A 22,385-nucleotide genomic window follows, 5' to 3' on the forward strand; every position below is an offset into this window, starting at 1 on the left:
TGCTTGATCTCACGACCCTGAGATCATGACCTGAGCTGAAATCAAGAGTCAGACACCTAACCAACTGAGTCACCCAGGTGCCCCTAATTACAGCTTTCTTACGAACTGTACAGTGCAACATAAAAATGTTATTCATAAATTAATCACTGGATTACTGAAAACAAACTAGTATTACTGAAATTAGTACTAGCATGTATCTTAAAAAACCCCCACAGATCTATAAAGTTATTATAGAAGTTTTAGGGCGCCTGGCTGGCTTGGGTTGGTGGAGCATGAGACTCTTGATCTCCGGGTTGTAAGTATGAGCCCATGTTGGGTTTAGAGGTTACTTAAAAATAAAATCTTTAAAAAAATGATAAGTTTTGAGTAAACAACCTTCAGCTTAGTTCAGGTTCTTCCAAATACTTGCATAGTTGGTTTATGCTCAATTTTCATATACAAATGTACTGAGCAAATACAAATGACACGATGTTACCCATAAAAGTTGGTAGAAGAATTTTATTGTGTGGCTTATGTAGGTCTTTGCATTCTACTAACAGAAAAGCATTTTTCCACATCTTATTCAACCTAACAAATTATATATCTGTGATCTTATCTACATGGCTGCAGTATTACACTATATTGAAGAAAACCTTCCTTTTACTTGTACGTTGGTGCAATTATACAGCAGATCTTTGTCCAGAAAATAAAAATATTCTCAATCTCAACTTAAAATGGAACAAAGACATTAATACCAAGTTTCCTGCACCATTCAGTAAAAGATTGCAATAAAAACCAGAACAGTATGCTGCTTAACATACAAGATGATGAGATGTCTGCCAGTTTCAGTCAAACCTCTGTAGGAATGATTTAGCATCTGGGTTTATTTTTACTGCTGTTTTCACATATGACAAGTGGAATTGTACCATAATGAAGAATAGTCACATTCTTCATTTGCTCAAGAGACTCAAATATTGGACTCTGCACAGGAAATATCTCTTGGGGCTTAGTAATATACAAATGGGTAGAAAAAAAAAACTGCCTTAGGAAAAATTTCACAATTGTTTGACTAAACATCTGAAACGTTTTTATCACAGCTTTCATATATTAAAAAAGTTTCCTCCAGAGATGAAGCTTATTTATGACATAAAACCTAGTCGCTATCATCTGACCCATGTTCTGAGCCCCGATCCGAGGCCTCGTTGTTGGATCCCTCTGGTTCGGATTCATTTCCAGAGCCGTGGCCAGAGCCCTCATTATCTGAGCCTCTCTCGGAATCGTGATCGGACTCGGCACTTGGAGAAGCGGGGCGGGAGTCCATGTCTGAGCCTCCAGAGCGGCTCCTCCCGGACTGCACAGACTCATTGTCAGACTGGTCAGAACCCGAGGGCCTTCTCTTTCTGGCTGGCTGGTCACTGTCTGAATCCTCATCTGACTGCTGTCTGTGGGGCCTCCGGGGACTCCCGGCCTCGCTGCCAGACTTGTTCTGGTTCTCATCAGAATCGCTCTCTGAGGAGGCCCGCTTCTTCCGCCGCTCGCCCTCATCCGAGTCGCTGTTGCTGTTGCTGGTTCGGTGATGCCTGGTAAAGACAAGGGCGGGTTAGACCGACCAAGGGGAGCTCAACGAGCACAGAGTGCTTTCAAAACATCAGGGCATTTACTGTTCTATTTCTTGACCTGGATGGTGTTGACACAGGTGTTCATTTTGTGGTACTTGTGCCGTGTCCTGTTTTGTAAATTTGATATATTTCACAGTAAAAAAAAAAAGGATTATAAGGAAATTAGAATACGGCACTTTGATTATAACACAACATTTAAACAATAAACGAGGACTCTCATTGGCTTCTATCAGGCACCTTTCATCAGAATGAAGCACTTCTCAATTTCATACATAAAATTATGAAAAGGAAGGGATAATTTATTTCTATAAACAAATTCATAGCAGCAGAGGTGAAACCCAGGATCTTGCTTGGCTGTAGACTCTGAGGAATTAACCCTCTCCCAAGGCTGGATGAGTGGGACTTGTCCCCGTCCTATCATACACCTGAAGAGCAAAGGCACTGTTTCTAACCACGACCTGCACTAGGGCCCTCCACCAACACAAGACTTACTTAAGAGAAGAAGCTGGGGCTAAAAGGCTTTTATAGCTTGCTTACTTCTGCTCTGAGGTCCCCTCTTCTTATCAGTTGATGGGTTAAAGGGAAGGGGACTTGCACCTATGCTTGGAATGCTGGTGGCACCCAGGAAATCTTGGCTTCCTGGAGGCTCTGGGGGAAAGAGCATTCCCGTAACTGCTGTGACAGTGGCTCACAGCCCAGAGCTTTGGACAGGAGGACATACTGCTCCTGTGGCATATTCCTCAGTTTTGGTCTCCATGACAAAGATTCCAGGAAAGGAATATTAAATCCCACAGGGTTCAGTCTAAGAAGAGAGAAGACGATGAAATATATCCCTCTGTTCGGATATGAAACCATCTCTGCATGACTAAAGAAAGGCTCTTTGTGCTTAAATCTGAAAGAAGAAACCTAGACATACAATATGTAACTCAGGTCACCCTGGGTGGACATGAAGAGTGACTAAGAAGTGGACATTGTATATTCATTCTGTATATATGCTAAAGGCCAGTGGGCCTCCTGGGATCTAATTCCCACTATTCTACCTGGCCAAATAAGCAAACACTTCGTGATGGTCAGGACCAAGTTTAACTGATACAAGTGGCTCAAATCAACATGGTCTTGACCTCAGATATGGTTTAACAGTAGCTCAGCCTGTCACATGGACCCTTCTGCCTACACATTTTAACAATGCTCATTCTAAAACCAGACATCTCATTGCTCTGCTCGTGCATGCCTCTCACCACTGGCCAGGGTAACACCGTGGGCAAAGGGCAAATCAACCCCAATGTATGTTAGCCAGTGTTTTCAGAGAAAAGCGGAACTGCCAAGTCTTTACAGATGGTTCCCTAAAGCTCGCTACCTATGAGGCCAGCACCCCCGCCAGCACCCTTAGCTCCCTCAACATGCTAACCAAGACTCAACTCAAACAGCCTTCCTTTTACAAAGCCTGTCTCCTACAACCCTCCCCTCAACTCCAAATTAGGTATAGTCCCCAGAGAGCAATAAAAGAAACTATGTGATAACACTTATCTCACGATAATTCGGTTTTTGGTTTATCTGTTATTCTCCACTGCCTCTAAAGCATAAACTCCTTGAGGGCAGAGTCTGACTCTTTCCTCTGTATCCCTGGCACTCAGCACACTGTCTCAGAGAATTCTCAGGGGATGTTCAAGTGACTGTGGAATGAATGAATGAAATGACGGCCATCAGAAGAAATACACAGTGTGGTACAGCATTCAGAGTCCCACTCTGTGAATCCAAGTTGGGGGGAACCTCCAGCTTGAGGGACAAGTTTAGGACAAGTAAAATCAAAGACTACTTTTCCAGGTGTGCCATGAGCTAAAGGAGATTACTGGACAAGTCGTCTAGGAAAGCCCTTCACGGAGCAGGCAGAGCTGAGTCACCACTGCCCCACAATGGAGGAAATGGTCAAGAAAGTCCCATCCCCACGTGAGGAGGATCAGGCTACTCTAACAGTTTTAGCCGGTCTGGTAGTGTAGCAAAGTGATACATTCCATTTAGAAGGATGCCATCCAGAGCTAGAGCATATTAAGCTAAGTGAAATAAGTCAGTCAGAGAAAAACAAATACCATACGATCTCACTCACATGTGGCATTTAAGAAAGAAAACAGATGAACATATGGGAAGGGGGAAAAGAAAAAAAGGAGAAAGAGAAGCCATAAGAGACTCTTAACAACGGAGAACAAACTGAGGGTTGATGGAGGGAGGTGGGTGGGGGATGAGCTAGATGGGTGACGGGCACTAAGGAGGGCACTTGTGATAAGCACTAAGTGTTGTATATAAGTCATGAACCACTGACTTCTACTCCAGAAACCAATATTGCACTGGATGTTAACTCCCTAAAATTTAAATAAAAAAATAAAAAAATGAAATAAAACAGCAAAAAACAGTAATAATAAAATATAGTAAAATAAAAGAAAATTTCACTATTGAAAAAAATAGAAGGATGCCATCCAGCAAATTTCAGCTAATATCCACGGAGAAATAAGATTTCAAAATAGGTTTTCTTCTCTGAGGAACAAACATGTGACAGGACAAAATGACAGGGTTAGAATAAGATGTGTGTTGAGGTTTCTGCCAGCTTTGACATTCTAAGAAACTGGAGGGAAGACATCTGGCACAGTGACCACTTTTATCTTTCATTAGAAGAATACACTAAGGGAACAATTCCTACCCTTCATCAGCAATTTTAAGTTTATCTTCGTCTGAAGAATCATCACTTGACGATATTATGGCTTTCGATTTTATTTTGCCCTTCATTGAAGGAGGCAGACGTTCTGGCTTAGGCTAAAGAAAGAAGACCAAACATAACAGATTATTCAAGACTCTGAGGTTACATTACATTAGGACGTGTTATTAAACTAAGTTTGCAGTGTAATGATAACAATCAAACAGCAGCCTAATACATTTCAAAAAAAAGCATTTGTGCTTGAAGAAACTGCAGGGAAAGAATGTATTCTGGTGGGGGCGCCTGAGTGGCTCAGTCATTAAGTGTCTGCCTTTGGCTCAGGTCATGATCCCAGGGTCCTGGGATCAAGCCCCGCATCGGGCTCCCTGCTCTGCGGGAAGCCTGCTTCTCCCTCTCCCACTCCCTCTGCTTGTGTTCCCTCTTTCGCTGTGTCTCTCTCTGTCAAATAAAAAAAAAAAAAGAATGTATTCTGGTGTAGTGCAATCCTTCCTGCCAACAACGGGGATGAAAACCACAGTACTATAAACTTACAGCCTTCTTCTTCTCTGCTCTTGGGGGACGGCGCTTTTTCGGTTTGGGGCCATTTTCGGTTTCGTCATCGTCAGATCCTTCTTCTCCCTTTGGAGGTCTTACATAGCGGACATCAAAAGAAAGTCTGTCAAGAATCACTCATACTTACAAAGTCTAAGACTACTTTGTCACTGACACATTTTCTTTTCTTTCTTTTTTTAAGATTTTACTTATTTATTTAACAGAGAGAGACACAGCAAGAGAGGGAACACAAGCAGGGGGAGTGGGAGAGGGAGAAGCAGGCTTCCCGCCAAGCCGGGAGCCTGATGCGGGGCTCAATCCCAGGACCCTGGGATCATGACCTGAGCCGAAGGCAGATGCTTGACAACTGAGCCACCCAGGCACCCCGATCAACACATTTTCATTCTGAATACTATTCTCTACATGTGCTCTCAACCATACTGTCCCTCCTCAAGGGCAAAGGCCATCATTTATAATTGCTGCACACAGCTAAGGAGTCCGCAAACACCATGGATTTATGTGATGTCTACCAAATAATTACGTCTCTGTTGAGTCCTCTTATTAATCTAAGGTAAGCTTGAATCTTGCACTTGGTGGAGGGATAGAGGATGGGACAAAAGACCCAGGCTCCAGGCCTTACATCCTTCCTCTCTTCTTCCTTCCTTCCCAGCTACTCATTCCGGGCCTACTGAGGTCCTATCATAGCTTCCATTCTACAGGTCTGTGTCTGAATGAATTCACTGGGTTCTTTGCTAAGTAGAGGCAGCAAAGGGCTGGGAAGAACAGGTCTCGCTAAGATAGCCAACTAGAGGTTCCTGGACAGGGGAGCACCACGAGAGAGGAACAGGACAGCTCAGGGGCACCTCCAGGTGAGGGACGGGCAGGATACCACTTATCTTAACAGCAAATGGCACTAGAAGATTCAAAGGCCCTTCTTTCACATTAATTCACATTTTATACATCTAGCAAAACTTGAGGTAGGCATCATTATTACCATTTTACATAACGGAAACTGAGGCTCACTGACTTTCCTAAGGTTGCACGTGGACACTTAGTGTGGACATACCCGGTTTTCTCATTCTAAACTGCATACATTTTCCCATAAATAAATACTACAATTTTGAAGACATCAGAAAGGCAATGATGACTAACTTGCAGCTCTCACAGGAAGCTGTGGAGATGTGTGGCGACTCCAAGTACTCAGGGGATTTGGTGTGGAGGGGTCTTTCTTAGGATTATTATGATTAAAGTGGGAAGTGGGGGAACAAAAGGCTTCACTGTCTGCAAAGATCAAATGATCACCAGGTTTCATGAATTCTAACACAAGAAAGATTCAGGTGAGAGGTTGTCTGTCACCTTCATGAGGCTATTCACAACACACTGGTAATACCTTCTCCTCTTTTTCTTCTTTCTCTCACCGCCCTCCTCTTCTTCGCCTTCTTGTTCACTACCACTGCCCTTTCTTCTCTTCTTCTTTTTGGATATAGGCAGGTCATCGTCGGTATCATCATTGACAAATTCATCAAACTCTCCTCCCTTTTTAGAACGCTGAAATCCAAACAAGACTACAATCAGTTCTCTCCTGGCTGGTGGAATAAGGCCACATCCTATCAGTCATTTAACAAACAAAGGATCTTTTGTTTTACCAAGTTGCAAGGAACTTGTATTTGATGAAGCCCAATGATAAAGACTTCTAATTAGGGTAAATTGCTCAGATATCAAAAATCATCAACTACTCAAGCCACTACAAGGTACGGCGTACTGGACTAACCCTGGAATGAATTTCTTTTTTTTTTTTTAAAGATTTTATTTATTTATTTGAGAGAGCATGAGAGGGGAGACAGTCAGAGGGTGAAGCAGACTCCCCGCGGAGCGGGGAGCCCGATGTGGGACTCGATCCCGGGACTCCAGGATCATGACCTGAGCCGAAGGCAGTCGCTTAACCAACTGAGCCACCCAGGCGCCCCCTTGGAATGAATTTCTAAGGATAGTACTGAAAGCACTGGGTTGGAAGACTGTCTCTTAGCAAAGAAGGAAGTCAAACTTAAGAACTAAGCACTGAGTAAATACAACCAATGATACTCGCTTCTGGGAGTCAAACGACAGGGACTGCGGCCACCAGTATTAGCAGGGGTCCCACCTTACCCGTCCACCACCACCACCTCTCTTCTTTTCTTTTGTTGCTTCGGTCTCTCCAGTAAACATCAGAATATTTTTGGTCTTCTCTACATACTGGGCCCGCTGTTCCAAAAGTTTCTTTTGCTCTTCCTTTTCTCTGAGACGTTTCTCTTCCTAGGAGGGAAAAAGAGTAGGAAAACACTGCATCAAAATGTTATGCTGAAAAAATATCATGACGACCATCAGAAGGACTTCTTTTTTAACATACAAGGTGTATGTATGCACACAATTCTTTAGTTCTAGTATAACTGCAAACACAATAAGTACCTGTTCTTTAAGAAGTTTCTGCCTTAACAGTTCCTTTTCTTGCTCTTGTTTGGCCCGTAACTCCCTTTCTTCTTCATCTTGTTTACGTGCCCGGGCCACGTGGTACTGGGCCTGGCTCAGTAAGTCAGAGCATTGCCTACAACATTTCAGATTCAGAGAGACATGAATGTAATTAGTATTTTGTTCAAAAACTCAGAGTATCTGTTTTCCTTACACAAACTAAAAAGTCTGAAGCAGGATCATTAGCTGATATCTAAGGGATATTTTAATTAGCAAAATTAACTTAAGTTTCTCAAAGTCAAGACTGTCAATTACAGTAACTTTCCAAATTATAAGCGTCCTCTCCAAGCATAAATATAAAGATTTTCAACATTCTCTTCACACGTGACTCAAAAGAGTCAGGATAGATAGAAAAGTATTTTCTCCACACAACTTAAATACTTGTACTAAATTGACTTTGTCATATTCCCTGAAAGGACCCTTAGAAAAAAGCTTGACCCAGGCTGGGAAGCCCCACAGAGGAGTGGGAAACACTGACCCCTGGAAGGCTACCCGGTGCACACTGACATCACTGCCTCACCCAAAGTCACCTTCCAGAAGTAGTAACATTACCTGGCTTCTGTAGCAGCAAGGGCCAAATCGAATCTCATTTTGTCTCCCACTTTACTCAAGTAACTGAAGTATCTAAATGGAATGAGAAAATAAAATACTTCACTTAAAATCATTCTAATGAAACAGGCTCTTTAACATTTTTAATCCGCTTTACAAAAACAGTCTGAGAATAGGTTTACTGACTTACATGAACCTGTTTGATACATGAAAGGCTATCATCTCAATATAATTATATATGAAACGCACTTAAAAAAAGACTCATCATTATAACACTCAATATGTTTAATAAAAAACAAGTCCATGAAGTTAAGTAGTCATATTTAATATTATCAGTAAATTCATAAATAACCAAAAATCAGCTCAAGCAACAAGTATTTACTAACCACTGTATTTACTAAATATGTCAGCATGGAGTTTAGGAGGTGTAGGCCATGAAAACACAACTAATGTACCAGGAAAGGCAAGGAATGCTTATATAAGAATTTAAATAAGGTTGGACAAAACCTGAAGAGATGTCAGGCTTTGATTTCACCACAAACTGAATTACCAAATAAATCCTATGAAGGTACATAAACTTTGAGCTAAGTTCAATAAACCTATTCAATATTTATGAGGACAGGCTTTAATAATCTTAGCCCTATGAAAATTAGTATCCCATGAAAGACACACCAGTATAAGTAATAAAACCAATATAAGTGAAGCCTAAAAATTTCAAGTGTGTACAATGTTGGGTCATTTTATTGTTAGATTAATGAAAATCTGGGGCAAACTTGCAAAGCTAGCCAGCCAGTTCTAGGGGACGCTACATGATACAAATTTGGCAGGAACCTGGCCACAGTTTGGCGCCACCTGGTGGCAGCTGTCTGCTTTGGCTTAAAAATCACTGGAATGCTTCTAATAAAAAATGATTCTCTTGAGGGAAGTGGTTTTCAGCACCTTTTGAGACAAATGGATTTAAAGAAACAAAACATTTCAAAAGTTGTTTCTACAAAATCTTTACCTGTGTGCAAGCTCCAGTTCTTTCACAGCATTCAGTACTTCCTTCAGATTACTCTTTTCATCTTTCAGAACAGAGGTAGCTAATCTTTGCAGGACCAAGGCCACATTAAACATAAGTACTGTATCACTGGGGGCCACATGTCTAGCCTATAAGTAAGAAACAAAACAAATACTTTATATAATCGAATGACATGAAAAGGATTTTAGCCAAATAGAGTGTCAGATATATATATATGAACATGCACAAAATAGAATTTTAAAAAAAATACAATGCAGAATATAACTAAATGAGAATAATGAATTTTCCTTTTTACCTTTAGTAAAGTCTGCTTGCACTCCTGTAACTTGCCACACTTGAAGAGGGCCCGGGCCAAATACAGCACAACTTCAGTGTTCTGGTGCTTATAGAATTTTCTGAGACAGTTTTCATACTATAATAAAAGAAAAAGTTAGTTAAAATACAATAACGATTAAATAATGTTGTCATAACAAGATTTCAAGTGATTTTAAAGCTATGTGAAAGGTGTTTTACCTTTTGAGCAGTTAATTTTAAAGAATAATTTGAGAATGATTTTTGACATTCACCAGGATACATTTTCACAACATGAAAATCTGATTAAAAAAAAAAACAAAACAACAACCCACAACTAGATACTCAAAATAGTTTTTCCATTTGAAACTCAGACCAACACTGAAAGGATAAATAGACTGGACGGTCTTTTTCATATCTCTAGCAATACTATTTAGAATCAGCTGACAACTTATTAAAAGTTACACACCTGGCTCCTTTCGGTTATACTCTCTACCACCTTTCTTTAGGATTGGTGGAACCTACTGGCAACGAGCATGTGAAGTCTCACAGTTCTGGTTAACTTCTTGGTAAAACCAATATATAGCAGTCCTGGTGTCAATTTTGCCATGAACACTTCACTTTTTGACCATGGAACCTATTGTCATAGGTATGATCTTTTTCAAGGAAGGTGGCTAGAGAGTTTCCCCTTGAATATCCCTAGTAATTAATTTGCATTTTTAAAAGGCAACATATCATTCTGCAGTTCAGGAAGTCCCACCTCCAAAAACACCACCTCTGAGTCTACCATATGCAATCTGGGTTCTATAAATCTTTGTCACTGGTGCCTTTCAAATATTCTGAATTTGAAAACAATACCCACCATTCTTAGAAAAAAAGGTTAACCACTTCCAGGAGTCTGACTGTGCTTGTCTTCTACCTCTGGTAAGAACCTTGTTTTTTCTGGGCTGCCTGGGTGGCTCAGATGGTTGGGCGTCCGCCTTCGGCTCAGGTCGTGATCCCGGGGTCCTGGGATCGAGTCCCACATCGGGCTCCTGGCTCAGCAGGGAGCCTGCTTCATCTCCCTCTCCCTCTGCCTCTCCCCCTGCTCGCGCTCTCTCTCTCTCTCTCTCTCTCTCTCTCGCTCTGTATCTCTGTCTCAAATGAATAAATAAAATCTTAAAAAAAAAAAAAACCTTGTTTTTTCTGACCATACTATTTCCCACAGAGCCTAAGAACTTTTCTACATTTTAATATGCTATAGATGCTAAATATATATATAATTTAAAGATTTTAAACTCACGACCCTGAGATCAAGAGTCACTGCTCTACCGATTGAGCCAACCAGACACCCCTATATCCTAAATATGACTCTTTTACTTCAAGTTCAAGCACTCCACAAATATGAAAAGCCTAACAAAATTCTATAGTGATGAAAAACTAATCCCCATGGAGTTTTTCTCTTTCTTTCCAAAATGTCATTTAATCTGAGAAAGAAGAAACAGGAAATAAATATTAAATCCTCCTATCTTCTGGGTATTTACCGATATACTAGGCATGTTAGTGACAAGTTTGGTATCCAGTACTTTTCATACTGGATCCTCATACGATTCTGTGAATTTAAGGTACACGATCTCCATTTTACAAATGGGGAAACTGGCTCAGAGAGGATGTCCTCTGCCCAAGGCATGTGATTAGGGGTAGAACCAGGACTCCTATCTCTGTCTGGACACCAAAGACTGGCCTTAACATTATATAAGTCTCTGAACACACACAAATCAAAAACAGCACACAGCTCCATGACAGGGTCAGAATGGGTAAGAAAACATTTGCTCAACAATGAACACAATATAAAAATATCTTGAAAGACAGGCTATTACCATCTGAACAGCACTGATATACTGCTTCTGTTCCACGTAGATATGCGCTAGGTTCAACCACACATCACTGATATCTGCTGTTGCTTCTCTTACTTGGGCAAATACATCACGAGCTTCACGAAAATACCCTTTGTGGGCCAAAACAGCTCCTAAAATCATAAAAAGGCTTACATTTAAGAATTTTCTAATTGTAGCCAGAAAAACAACTCAAAGTCCTGCTGTTTATTACGTTTGGGGAGCAATTACGATCTACAAACACTCCTTTGAAGGCACTTGTTTCACACTCGACGCCACATCTTATAATCACCTATGCCATTAGCAGCATACAGATTCTTTGCATCGTTTCTGAGTACTTGTTTATAGATGGCCAGAGCACGATCTTGATGCCGCTTCTCCTATAAAAAGAAATAAACGTTATAAAACAAAATTCAAGCAGGAGTCAAGTGTCAGCTTTGTTTTAAAGAGACAAAGAGAAATTACCTTTTCTCGATCTCGAGTGGGCTGATGCAAAGTCTGGAGCCAGACGTTGCCAAGGGCCAGCATAGAGTAAGTATCACTCTGCGTAGATGGTTGCTTTAATATCCTCTCAAATTTCTTCTGTCCTGGACCCCATTCTTGTTTTGCTAAATGAAGATTACCAATCAAAGACCAAGCATCTGGATGGTCCTGAAACACACATGTGTGAAGAATCAAAATCTGTAATTTGGATTCAGAGACATCGATCACTTTTCCATGATAGCTGATTACCGAAGAGGTTTACAAGCTACATTTACAAATTTAGAGTGGAGATGGATGAATGAATTGTAAAATCAATTTAGTGTGTAATTATCAGCATAAGAAATGCAACAGAATGGAATATAGGAAGGTCATCAGTGTACAGCACAAGGCAACAGCACATAAAGATTTCAACACTTTCATTTTAGTTTGTATACACACGTGTGTGTACTAGGCTATGATGTAAAATCTGTTTCTGTGAGACACAATCAAAAAGTTTAGATAACTTCTACACTCTAGTATCTTTCACAAGTAAAAATTAAACAGGGAGATGTCAAGATACTAGAAATATGATAGACATTAAGATGAAAAACTGATTTACTAGGGAAAAAAAAGGTGAGAAAATTGTTTTTCAAACCTAAGAGTTCATACTACCAACCTGATTAATTTGAAGAGCTTCCTTAAACCAATCTGAAGCCTCATAAAAATTTCCTTTATCTCTAGCCATAGCTCCTAGGCGCAAATAGCCTGAAAACATACATTTAAAAGTTTTTATGTTTAAAATATTAGCTATAAAAGATCATAATTTTAAAGTCATACTTTCAAAATGATTGCATTTTATTACATTCATACAGTGAACAGAAAAATCCCACAAGTGAAAAATACTGAGCAGCAAAAAAACAAATTAATAATCTAACAAGTTAAAGAACAACTCTGCCACCATGAAGTCTCACTGCTTGAAATCCAATGATGCCAAAAAGCATTTCTATGAAAAAATTTATCTCTTCCACTCTATTTCCAAGGCTAGCACCCCGGTCCAAGTCCTCATCTCCACCAAAGTTACTTAAGAAGCTGGGAGCAGTTCTGTTTCCAGTTTCTCTCTGATGCACAGCACTGTCACTTTTTCTTAAAAAGCTGCTTGTCATATGGCAAAACAGTGAAAGCACAGACTACTAGGGATTACTAGTTAGAAAATCTGGGCTCTAACTCCACTTAAAGAACAGTAAGAAAGTGTCACACAAATATAAGTTATTTTCTCCAGAAAATGTCACTCTCCTCAGGCAACGAACAATGGCTTACTATTGCCTATCAAACCAATTCAAGTTCAGCCTGGCATTCAATTAAAACCTTATTTCTTTTTTAAATCACTTTTGCATCCATAACAGCATGAGCAAGGCCAAGTTAATAGCTCCTGATCTAGGGCGCCTGGGTGGCTCAGTTGGTTAAGCAACTGCCTTCGGCTCAGGTCATGATCCTGGAGTCCCTGGATCGAGTCCCACATCGGGCTCCCTGCTCGGCAGGGAGTCTGCTTCTCCCTCTGACCCTCCCCCCTCTCATGTGTTCTCTCTCAAATAAATAAATAAAATCTTTAAAAAAAAAAAAAAAGCTCCTGATCTAACCAGAATCAAAATATCATAGCTTTAGGTTCTTTTAAGGGAAGTACAGTATTGTAAATTATTTTTAATTAAAAGCTTTCCGGGGCGCCTGGGTGGCTCAGTTGGGTAAGTGACTGCCTTTGGCTCAGGTCATGATCTCAGGGTCCTGGGATCGAGCCCCGCATCGGGCTCCCTGCTCGGCGGGAGGCCTGCTTCTCCCTCTCTCACTCCCCGCTTGTGTTCCCTCTCTCGCTCTTTCTCTGTCAAATAAATAAATTAAAAAAAGCTTTCCAAATTTTACAATGTCTAGTGTGTAAAAACTCAAGGTAGGATATTTTACTAGTAATTATTTCAACGTAAAACAATGCTCTTTCTTACTATTATAAACATTGCAAAAATGTTAATACGATATCAGAGCAGGAGCATCATAAAGGTCCATCCATCACCAAATAAGTCAAGGAGCTGTTCAAAGTCTAATAAAGGTAGCTGACCCACTGAAGATCACCTACCCTATGAAATATATGGTTCAACTGGTTTTTAGTTATTTCTTTTAGTTTCTAGCATAAATTTAAGTGAAGCTGCATTGGTTTTTTTTTTAAGGCCATAAATTTGCCTTGAAGGAAAAGGGGACATTATAACCTTCACATTTTTTTGCTATTGATTCTAAGAAAGATTTTTTTTTAGGCTGAATTTTTGCTGCTGTTGTGGGAATTTTAATTCATAAAAAAAAAGTTTACAATTCTTGGGGCGCCTGGGTGGCTCAGTCGGTTAAGCATCTGCCTTCTGCTCAGGTCATGATCCCAGGGTCCTGGGATCGAGCCCCGCATTGGGCTCCCTGCTCAGTGGGGAGTCTGCTTCTCCCTCTCCCTCTGCCTGCTGCTCCTCCTGCTTGTGTTCTCTGTCAAATGAATAAATAAAATCTTTAAAAAAAAAAAACGTTTATAATTCTTACAGTCAACATAATTAGGATGTTCCCGTAAGATGTTTTTATATAGTTTTTCTGCTTCATGGAATTCACACATTGCCTCATACAGCCTGGCTAAATTATATGATGTTGTAACAGAAATGGCATTATAATAATGTTCATCATGTTCAGCTTCTGCCTTTGCACGATCCAATGATGCCAAAAAATATTTCTATGAAAAAGAAAAGAAAATTACATTGTTAAAAGACAGCTGATATATCTAAAAAAGTGTGCATTCAACTTGACAGTATGGAAGAAGGGAATAGTTCCAGTTCCCTACCTTTGCCTCCCCTAGATTTCCAAGTCTAAAATGGAGGGCACCCACATTATTCAGAATCTCTGGCGGGACATCGGCCTGCACTTTCTCCTGAAGGATCCGTGTAGCTGTTCCATAGGCTGAAAGGGCACCCTGTATTTTCATGGTGGAGACAATAAGGGGTAAGTGAAAATAAAAGGGAGAAACATTATACCACACTTTCAAAAAACACATTAGGTAGAAGACCAAAAACACTGCTAAAATACCTGTATGTCAGTCTGTTCTAAGATTTGTGCCAATTCAATCCATGCTTCAACGTCATCAGGATACTGTTCTGTGACTTTCTTCAAATGGCCCTGGGATAAAAGAGGTCATTAAGCTGATGCAGGCTTAATTCAGCAACTACAGGCTGTCAAAGTAAAAAGTGGTAGCTACTCTACCTTGTTTAATACGTCAACTGTTCGTTATTTCAACTGGAACAAGCTCGGCTAACAAAACTGCTTCCATCATATCTCTACTAGCAATAACAAGAATGAGGCATGACAGTCTAGTGATAACTATGAGAAAATAGCTACAATTTTTTAAAAGTACCTTGGCAATATCTCGTTTTTCTTGATCTTCTGAGGCAGCATATAGTGAGCCAAGAATTTTCATAGTTTCATAATTATTAGGATAAGCTTTCAAAACTTTCTCAAAGCACTGAGATGCATTTTCTTTGTCACCTCGATAAATGTACATTTGTCCCAAACCAAAAAATGGCAGCACAAAAGAGGATGAAGCAAACTGTGTGGCTTGATAGTAGTACTGGAAAGCTTGGTCATAATCTTCCTAAAAAATGAAAATAAAACAAGACCAACAGTGTATACAGACGTTTATTTTCTTTTTCATGTACAAAAGTTTTTAAAAGGCTTGAAACACTACGAAACAAAAGAATTAGATATTCAGAGAAGGTTTAAAATGATCTTACCTGAACGTGGAATGATCTAGCCAGCTGATAACAACTTTCTGCTTGCATAGCCTCCACTTCTGTATTATGGAATGCATGGAGAGCCAAGTGCTGGACTTTACTATAATCCTGAACAATGAGATCCAGAAATCAACTGAGTTAATTCAAACAACTCCAACAGTCTCAATCATAAGCCTTCCTCAAATTTCATTTTTAAAATGTGTTCACTGAATTACCAATAACAGTGCCATATCCAGAATTACGAATCATTTTTCTCATTCCCCTTGCAGATAAATTCATTTACCTAGAACTTAACATCTACCCATCACATCTATTACTTTATTTAATCCTGCAACAATCCTTTGAGGTATCAGCCCTATTTTTGTGATGAGAAAATCTGAGAGGTTAAGTCCCTTATTACTAGTAGAGGAAGCAGTTACAATTTATTGAGAACTATTATATACTAAGCACTGTGGCAGGTATGATACTTATAATTATTCTAGCCTCAGTCAAAAACCCTGCAAAGAGTATCATTATTACCATTTTATTGATGGGGAAATGGAGGCTTAAAGAAATAAAGTATGTTGTCTTAGGTGGAAAAGTTAGAATCTGGATTTAATTTTTTTCTGACTCCAGGGAAATGTTCTAACACATGAGGGTAGCGAGCTTAAGTGACTGGATTTGAATTCAGCTCTCTTCGAATGCATGGGTCATGACTTTCCCATTAGACCTGACTTAATTTGGATTACAGAACTAATCTCCTGAGAGTCTCAAAGTCAGAGTTCATACATCAGGGGTGGGAAACAACTTTCTGGTTTTAATAGGGATGTTTTATCCATTTGACTAGTAATCTGGTCTGGAAAGCCTTTGTTTTTTCAACTTTTTTTTTTTTTAATTAGGAATAATAATGTGACTGCTGTTTTACTTTATTTATTTTTAAAAATACTTCATTTGACAGAGAGCATGAGCGAGCACAAGCAGGGGGAGGGGCATAGGGAGAGGGAAAAGCAGATTCCCTGCTGAGCAGGGAGCCCATGCGGGGCTCAATCCCAGGACCCTGAGATCATGACCTGAGCCAAAGGCAGACGCTTAACGACTGAGCTACCCAGGCGCCTCTCCCATCTGCATTTTAGCTGCTTCTCTTTCTGATCAAAAAACCAAGCTCAATTCCCAGTTTTTTCTGGAAGTCTGTGTTAATTGCTCCAGGAGTCATCATAGCTCCCATCTCTAAACCCACTTTACTACTTAATTACTGGTGTCTGGAATGTTAATTAATAATACCTTTCTTCCCAGGTAAATGATTCTTCTATAGGGGAGGCAATGTAGTGTGGTGGGCAGAGAATTAAAATATTACATCTCAACTGTACTACCTGCTAGCTGAGTGAATTTTGGCAAGTGATGTTACTTAACTTTGCTGAGTCTCAATTTTCTTTATCCATAGAAAGGGAAACAGAAATATCCTGCCTACCTCCTAGGGCTGCTCTAATGACAGATCAAGAAAACACATGTTAGCATGCTCTGTAAACCTTTAGTATATATAGTCAGTGCAAGATGACTTCACAGTGCTGATCACATATCAGGTGTTCAGTAACACTCAAATAGATTGGCTTGATTTACATATTTCACGTACACAATCTAAAAGGTTTTGAGTTTGTTAAAGAACAAGACTTTATCTTCAGTAGTGGAAGGGTGATTAGCATTGAAAATTAGAAACTGAATAATTTTCAATTGGTTCAAGGAAGCTGTCCTAACAGCTGTGAGCAATGATTATTAAACATGTACTCAAATATTTAGGATTATTAGTCCTTTTTCTTTTCAGTAAAAAGCATACTTGGGTAACTCTTTTATCTGAAACAATAACACTTCAAGTACTTATAAGATACATTTCCATCTTCTCCCTAAATAGTTGCTTTCCCTACTATAACAGTTACAGCATAAAGCTAATTAATAATTCATTAGGAAGGGCGCCTGGGTGGCTCAGTTGGTTAGGTGACTGCCTTCGGCTCAGGTCATGATCCTGGAGTCCCTGGATCGAGTCCCACATCGGGCTCCCTGCTCGGCAGGGAGTCTGCTTCTCCCTCTGACCCTCTCCCCTCTCATGTGTTCTCTCTCTCATTCTCTCTCTCTCAAATAAATAAATAAATAAAATCTTTAAAAAAAATAATAATAATAATTCATTAGGAATGGGGAGTATGCTTCTATAGCCAGAGGGAATAAAGCATCATGGTTAATAGCTGTATGACCTTAGGCTATTACCTCTGCCTCAATTATTCATCCACAAAATGGGGATAATATTAACTACCTCTGACTATTCTACAAATTCATGGAATACATTTTTTTTAAGTTTTATTTATTTCAGTAATCTCTACATCCAACATGGGGCTCAAACTCACAACCCTGAGATCAAGAGTCACATGCTCTTCTGACGGAGCCAGCCAGGCACCCCCATGGATTTCACTTTTAATAACACTTGATATTTAGTAAGTATTAACTGCATATTAATAGCAATAATAACAGTGATATGCTATCATAAATAAGGATTGATACAGTCCTGTGAACTTTTTAAATTAAACTGCTATTTACTTAAAGTTCCTAGTACAATTTAGTACTTCCATATGGGAAGTAAAACTTTCGTACTTACTGTATAAAAAGTTTGCCAATGAAATCTTGGATTTAGCATTCAAGAAATCTAAAATACCATTGCTTCTACAGAATTAGTGGCAACTTTAAAAATTACATCTTAGGGGCGCCTGGGTGGCTCCGTTGGTTAAGCGACTGCCTTCGGCTCGGGTCATGATCCCGGAGTCCCGGGATCGAGTCCCATGTCGGGCTCCCTGCTCAGCAGGGAGTCTGCTTCTCCCTCTGACCCTCCTCCCTCTCATGCTCTCGGTCTCTCATTCTCTCTCTGGCAAATAAATAAAATCTTAAAAAAAATAAAAAATAAAAAAAATAAAAAAATTACATCTTGATCAATATGCAAAAATAAACAAAAACTTTAATGACTTCTTGGCTGCCTACATAAGTAGGTCCAAACTCCTTATATCACACAAGTGCCTCACTATCTGGACCCAATGCATTATCTAGCATGAGCCCACCATATGCCATGGTTTTACTAAACCAGAGACTATTTCTACATCTGTGCCTTTCCCCTTTCAACTACCTGAAGACCTCCTCCTAAACACCTAGTTCAAGAGCTTTTCCTTCTTGGTGAAAACCCTTTTTAACCACTTGGTTACTTCCTCTTTCGTTTCTCTACCACATCAAGATAGAGACCTTTATTTCTATATTTACATTTGTTTACATGTCTGTGTTTTCTATGAAGCCGAACCGAGTGCAGAAACAATACTTTACTGGTCTCCACATGTCTACTGCAGTGTTGGGTACAGTATAAAGGGTCAATAAATATTAAATGAGTGAATGAACAAACATACCCACCCCCAATTAACTAATACAAATTTTAATTTGAAAAAAACTCTTGACATTTTCAATTTTTTTCCAAGTTAAAAAAACAAAGTATCAACTGCAGAAAAGAAAAACAAATCAGGATTTAAAAGTAAACAACTTTAATAAATTGGCTTCTCCTACCTTTTTGAAGAAAAAGTGATTTGCCAAGTGGTTCAATACCATGGGGTTGCTGGGATCAATAGTATAGGCTCTGGAAAGAAGCTGGACACCATTTTTTATGGAATCAGCCTAAAAGAAAAACAATGACAACAGGGCCATTACTCAATTAGCATTTTTTCCGAAGTTTTCTTTATAGTCTGAAGAAATAAGGTTACATAAATCTGAGTTCAGACACCAAAATATAGCTCTTGTTTCAGTTAACCTTCAGCAGGGATAAACAAATTTCAAATAGTGAATTAAACTGTTAGAACTTCCCTCACAAACAGTCACCTTCGGTATTTTTATAGATCCTGGCTGTCGTCTTGATGTGGCAGATGTCTGTGGATTACCCAACAGCCAGTTTACCCCCCTTACTCTGTTTAAATAGAGTCCAGACTTTACAGCTTGTGATCTTTTAATTTCAGGAAGGAAAGTTCCCTCCTCCTCTTCTCAAGCCCCAGGGGATGAATGATGGTTGATCTAATCCAGTCAACATAACCTATTCCCCTTCTCTGGGGATCAGTCTAAGGCGGTGGTTCTAAACTGGGGGTGAGGTCATTTTTCATTATCACAACAGGGAGGACGTGCTGGCATTTAGTGGGCAGAGGTCAGGGATGCTGCTAAACATCCTACCAATGGGTAGGATAATTTCCCACAACAAAAAATTATCTAGCTCCTTAAGTCAACAGTGCTAAGGCTGAGAAACTCTGATAACCCTGTCTAGACAATTATATACAAGGGGGAGCGTGATGGGGATAGAACTGCTCTAAGAGAAAGCCATTTATCCTTTCCCTTTCCTCCCTCTATATAAGGTTGATGAAATAATGAGAGCCTTGGAGATACAGCAGCTATCTTGCAACTATGAGGTGACAGACACAAGGAGGAAAATCTACATACTAAGGAAGGACAGAAAGATGTAAAATTCTGGGTTTGAGAATACTGAAGTGCTAAATCCAAGACCTTAGATAGCTGGTTTAGTAGACGATAAAAACCCTCATGTTTAAGTCACTGCAGTAGGCTTTTTGTTACTTGCAATGGAAAGCATTCCAAACTGACATACATTGCACAGCTTCTTATGTGAAATTCTGAAATCTAAAAACTTCTTAAAAAACAAGTTGTTTGGTAATCTTAGAGCAAGCTTACATGGGGGCAAAACTTTACCTGAATTGTGAGGTTACCCTATTAGTGTGAAGAGTCACTCCTTCTGACAAAGAAATATAAGTTTGCCTTTGGGGTGGTGTCCTAATATCTGGGTGTTACAAATTATGCAGTGCAGGCATCATATTACATTTCTATTATCTGCAGTCTTGACCTCTAAAACACTCTGGTCTCAAGAGTTGTAGATAAGGAATAGTGAGCCTGACAGATCAGTCACAAAAGAATTTTTTCATTCACATACCTCTTTATTGTTGAGTTCTAGTACAGCCAGTCCAACCAATGCTCCCACACATTTGGAATTGAGTTCCAGGGCTCTGCTGAATGCCAGACGAGCTTTCTCCAGTTTGTTAAGTTTCACAAAGCAATGGCCCATTCCTAAACGAACTTCCGCTAAAAAAATAGTCAATCTGTCAAACTAGGGCATTTTTAGGGTTTGAATTCAACAAAATGCTTAAACATTCTCTATGAGTTGCAAAATCTCAAAATTAACCTCAGTATAACTACACTGTAAAATCTTTTGGTATATCACAAATTTGGTTTCAGTGGATATTATACCACACTGCCCACCCCCTTTCTTGCCATAAACAGAATACCTACCATACTGGTATTTTTCTTGCACTCCTGCCTACACGGTACCTTCAATATCTAATTTTCAAACAGCAATTTTTAAAGACAGCAAAAAGTTTCATGAAGGTCTTCAATACTGTAACTGACTATGTGCACATACTGTCATTCCCTTCAGAGCTATGCTTATACTTGCTACCCAACTTCAAGGCCCTGCTAAAACTCCACCATGTTCCCATGAAGGGCCAACCTCCCCACTGGTTACTGGATCTTACCTTTCTCATCTATTTAAGGACACTGCTCCAGCAACCCTCTCCTATTTTTCCTGCATCATCAAATTTTCTCCCTCTACTACATTATTCTCATCCACATAAATTCTCCCATCTTAAAAAAAAAATCCTCTCTTGATTCCATTTCCCTTTCCAATTGTCAACCCACTCCTATTCTTCCCTTGATAGCAAAACTCCTTGAAAGATCTATCTATAGTTGCTGCCTCTCTAACTTTCCTTTTCCATTTTCTGTTAAATGTATCCACCAAGCATCTCACCCCCACCATTCCAGTAAAACTGCTTTTATCAAGGTCACTAATGATTACTGTGCTACTGAATTCAATGATCAATCCTGGGTTCCTATTTTACTTGACCTAACAATAGAATGTGACAGTATCTGACCCTGTCCTGGAAACATTTTATATCTGACTTCAAGGACATTGCCCTTACTCTTTTTCCTCTTACATCTCTGGCTGCTCCTTCTCAGGCTCCTTTGTTGGTTCTTCATTTCCCTTCTACAGTGTCACAGTGCCCTAGAACACCATCTTGGAACCTCTTTTCTATCTCTACTCATTCCCCTGGTGACCTCATATTTTCATGGCTTTATACACCATCTCTATGTTGATGACTTCCAAATTAATTACTTCAGCTCAGACCTCTTTCCTGAATGACAGCCCTCCTGACCTCTCCACTTGTAGGTCTAAAAGGTATTTTAATATTTTCATGTCTAAAACTAATTTGTTTTGAATTATATTTTCCAGATGTGCTAAAATGTAACTCTACTCCTACAAGGAGTTACCTCTGATTCCTCCTTTGTCTCATACATCACATCTACTCCGTCAGTTCTTCCTTCAAAATATACATAGATTCCGATCATTTGCACCTCCACTCTTACCACCCTAGTGCAAGCCACAATCATCTCTGACCTACATGACTGCAAAAGCCTTCTACCTGGTCTCCCCATTTCTATCCTTGCCCCCCACTTGTCTCAACCAGAAGCCCAAATGATCCTTTTAAATATAAGTCAGATCATTACTTACTCCTTTGCCCAAAGTCCTCAAATGGCTTCCTATGTCTATCATAATAAAAGCCTAAGTCCTTATAATAACCTATGATGCCTTACATGATTGGTCCTTGGTTCTATCTCTGACCCAATTCTTACTACTTTTCCTCCTCATTTTCTCTCTCCATTCCAGATACACTAGCTTCCTCGCCATTCTTCAGACTTGCTAGACCCACTCTTTCCTCAGGACCTTTGTACCTCCTAGGGAATAATCTTCTTCCATGTATCTACAGGTCTATTATTATTTTTTTTTTTTTTTAAAGATTTTATTTATTTATTTGAGACAGAGAGAATGAGAGAGACAGAGAGCACATGAGAGGGGGGAGGGTCAGAGGGAGAAGCAGGCTCCCTGCCGAGCAGGGAGCCCGATGCGGGACTCGATCCAGGGACTCCAGGATCATGACCTGAGCC

General features: G+C 39.7%; 1 protein-coding gene across 2 annotated transcripts in view; it reads right to left on the bottom strand.

Annotated features, from left to right (window-relative positions):
- Positions 1-480: 480 nt before the first annotated feature.
- CTR9 (CTR9 component of Paf1/RNA polymerase II complex) overlaps positions 481-22,385 on the bottom strand; it is a 28,819-nt gene continuing 6,914 nt past the window's right edge. The window contains exons 6-25 of one of the 2 annotated variants that reach the window (XM_081798615.1): positions 20,320-20,468; positions 18,903-19,010; positions 15,339-15,446; positions 14,963-15,199; positions 14,638-14,727; positions 14,396-14,524; positions 14,104-14,287; positions 12,215-12,303; positions 11,542-11,727; positions 11,369-11,456; positions 11,062-11,210; positions 9,207-9,323; positions 8,894-9,039; positions 7,894-7,965; positions 7,282-7,417; positions 6,982-7,128; positions 6,227-6,384; positions 4,837-4,933; positions 4,291-4,403; positions 481-1,559 (exon numbers count right to left, since the gene is read on the bottom strand). In XM_081798615.1, coding sequence (XP_081654741.1) covers positions 1,133-1,559; positions 4,291-4,403; positions 4,837-4,933; positions 6,227-6,384; positions 6,982-7,128; positions 7,282-7,417; positions 7,894-7,965; positions 8,894-9,039; positions 9,207-9,323; positions 11,062-11,210; positions 11,369-11,456; positions 11,542-11,727; positions 12,215-12,303; positions 14,104-14,287; positions 14,396-14,524; positions 14,638-14,727; positions 14,963-15,199; positions 15,339-15,446; positions 18,903-19,010; positions 20,320-20,468 — 2,930 coding nt within the window. In that variant the 3' untranslated portion in view covers positions 481-1,132. Of the gene's footprint in view, positions 1,560-4,281; positions 4,404-4,836; positions 4,934-6,226; positions 6,385-6,981; positions 7,129-7,281; positions 7,418-7,893; positions 7,966-8,893; positions 9,040-9,206; positions 9,324-11,061; positions 11,211-11,368; positions 11,457-11,541; positions 11,728-12,214; positions 12,304-14,103; positions 14,288-14,395; positions 14,525-14,637; positions 14,728-14,962; positions 15,200-15,338; positions 15,447-18,902; positions 19,011-20,319; positions 20,469-22,385 lie in introns of both variants that reach the window. The other variant, XM_081798617.1, reaches the window with a different exon arrangement.

This window comes from Leptonychotes weddellii, chromosome 11 (assembly GCF_054177405.1).
Source record: "Leptonychotes weddellii isolate Sample4059 chromosome 11, ASM5417740v2, whole genome shotgun sequence".
Classification (NCBI taxonomy): domain Eukaryota; kingdom Metazoa; phylum Chordata; class Mammalia; order Carnivora; family Phocidae; genus Leptonychotes; species Leptonychotes weddellii.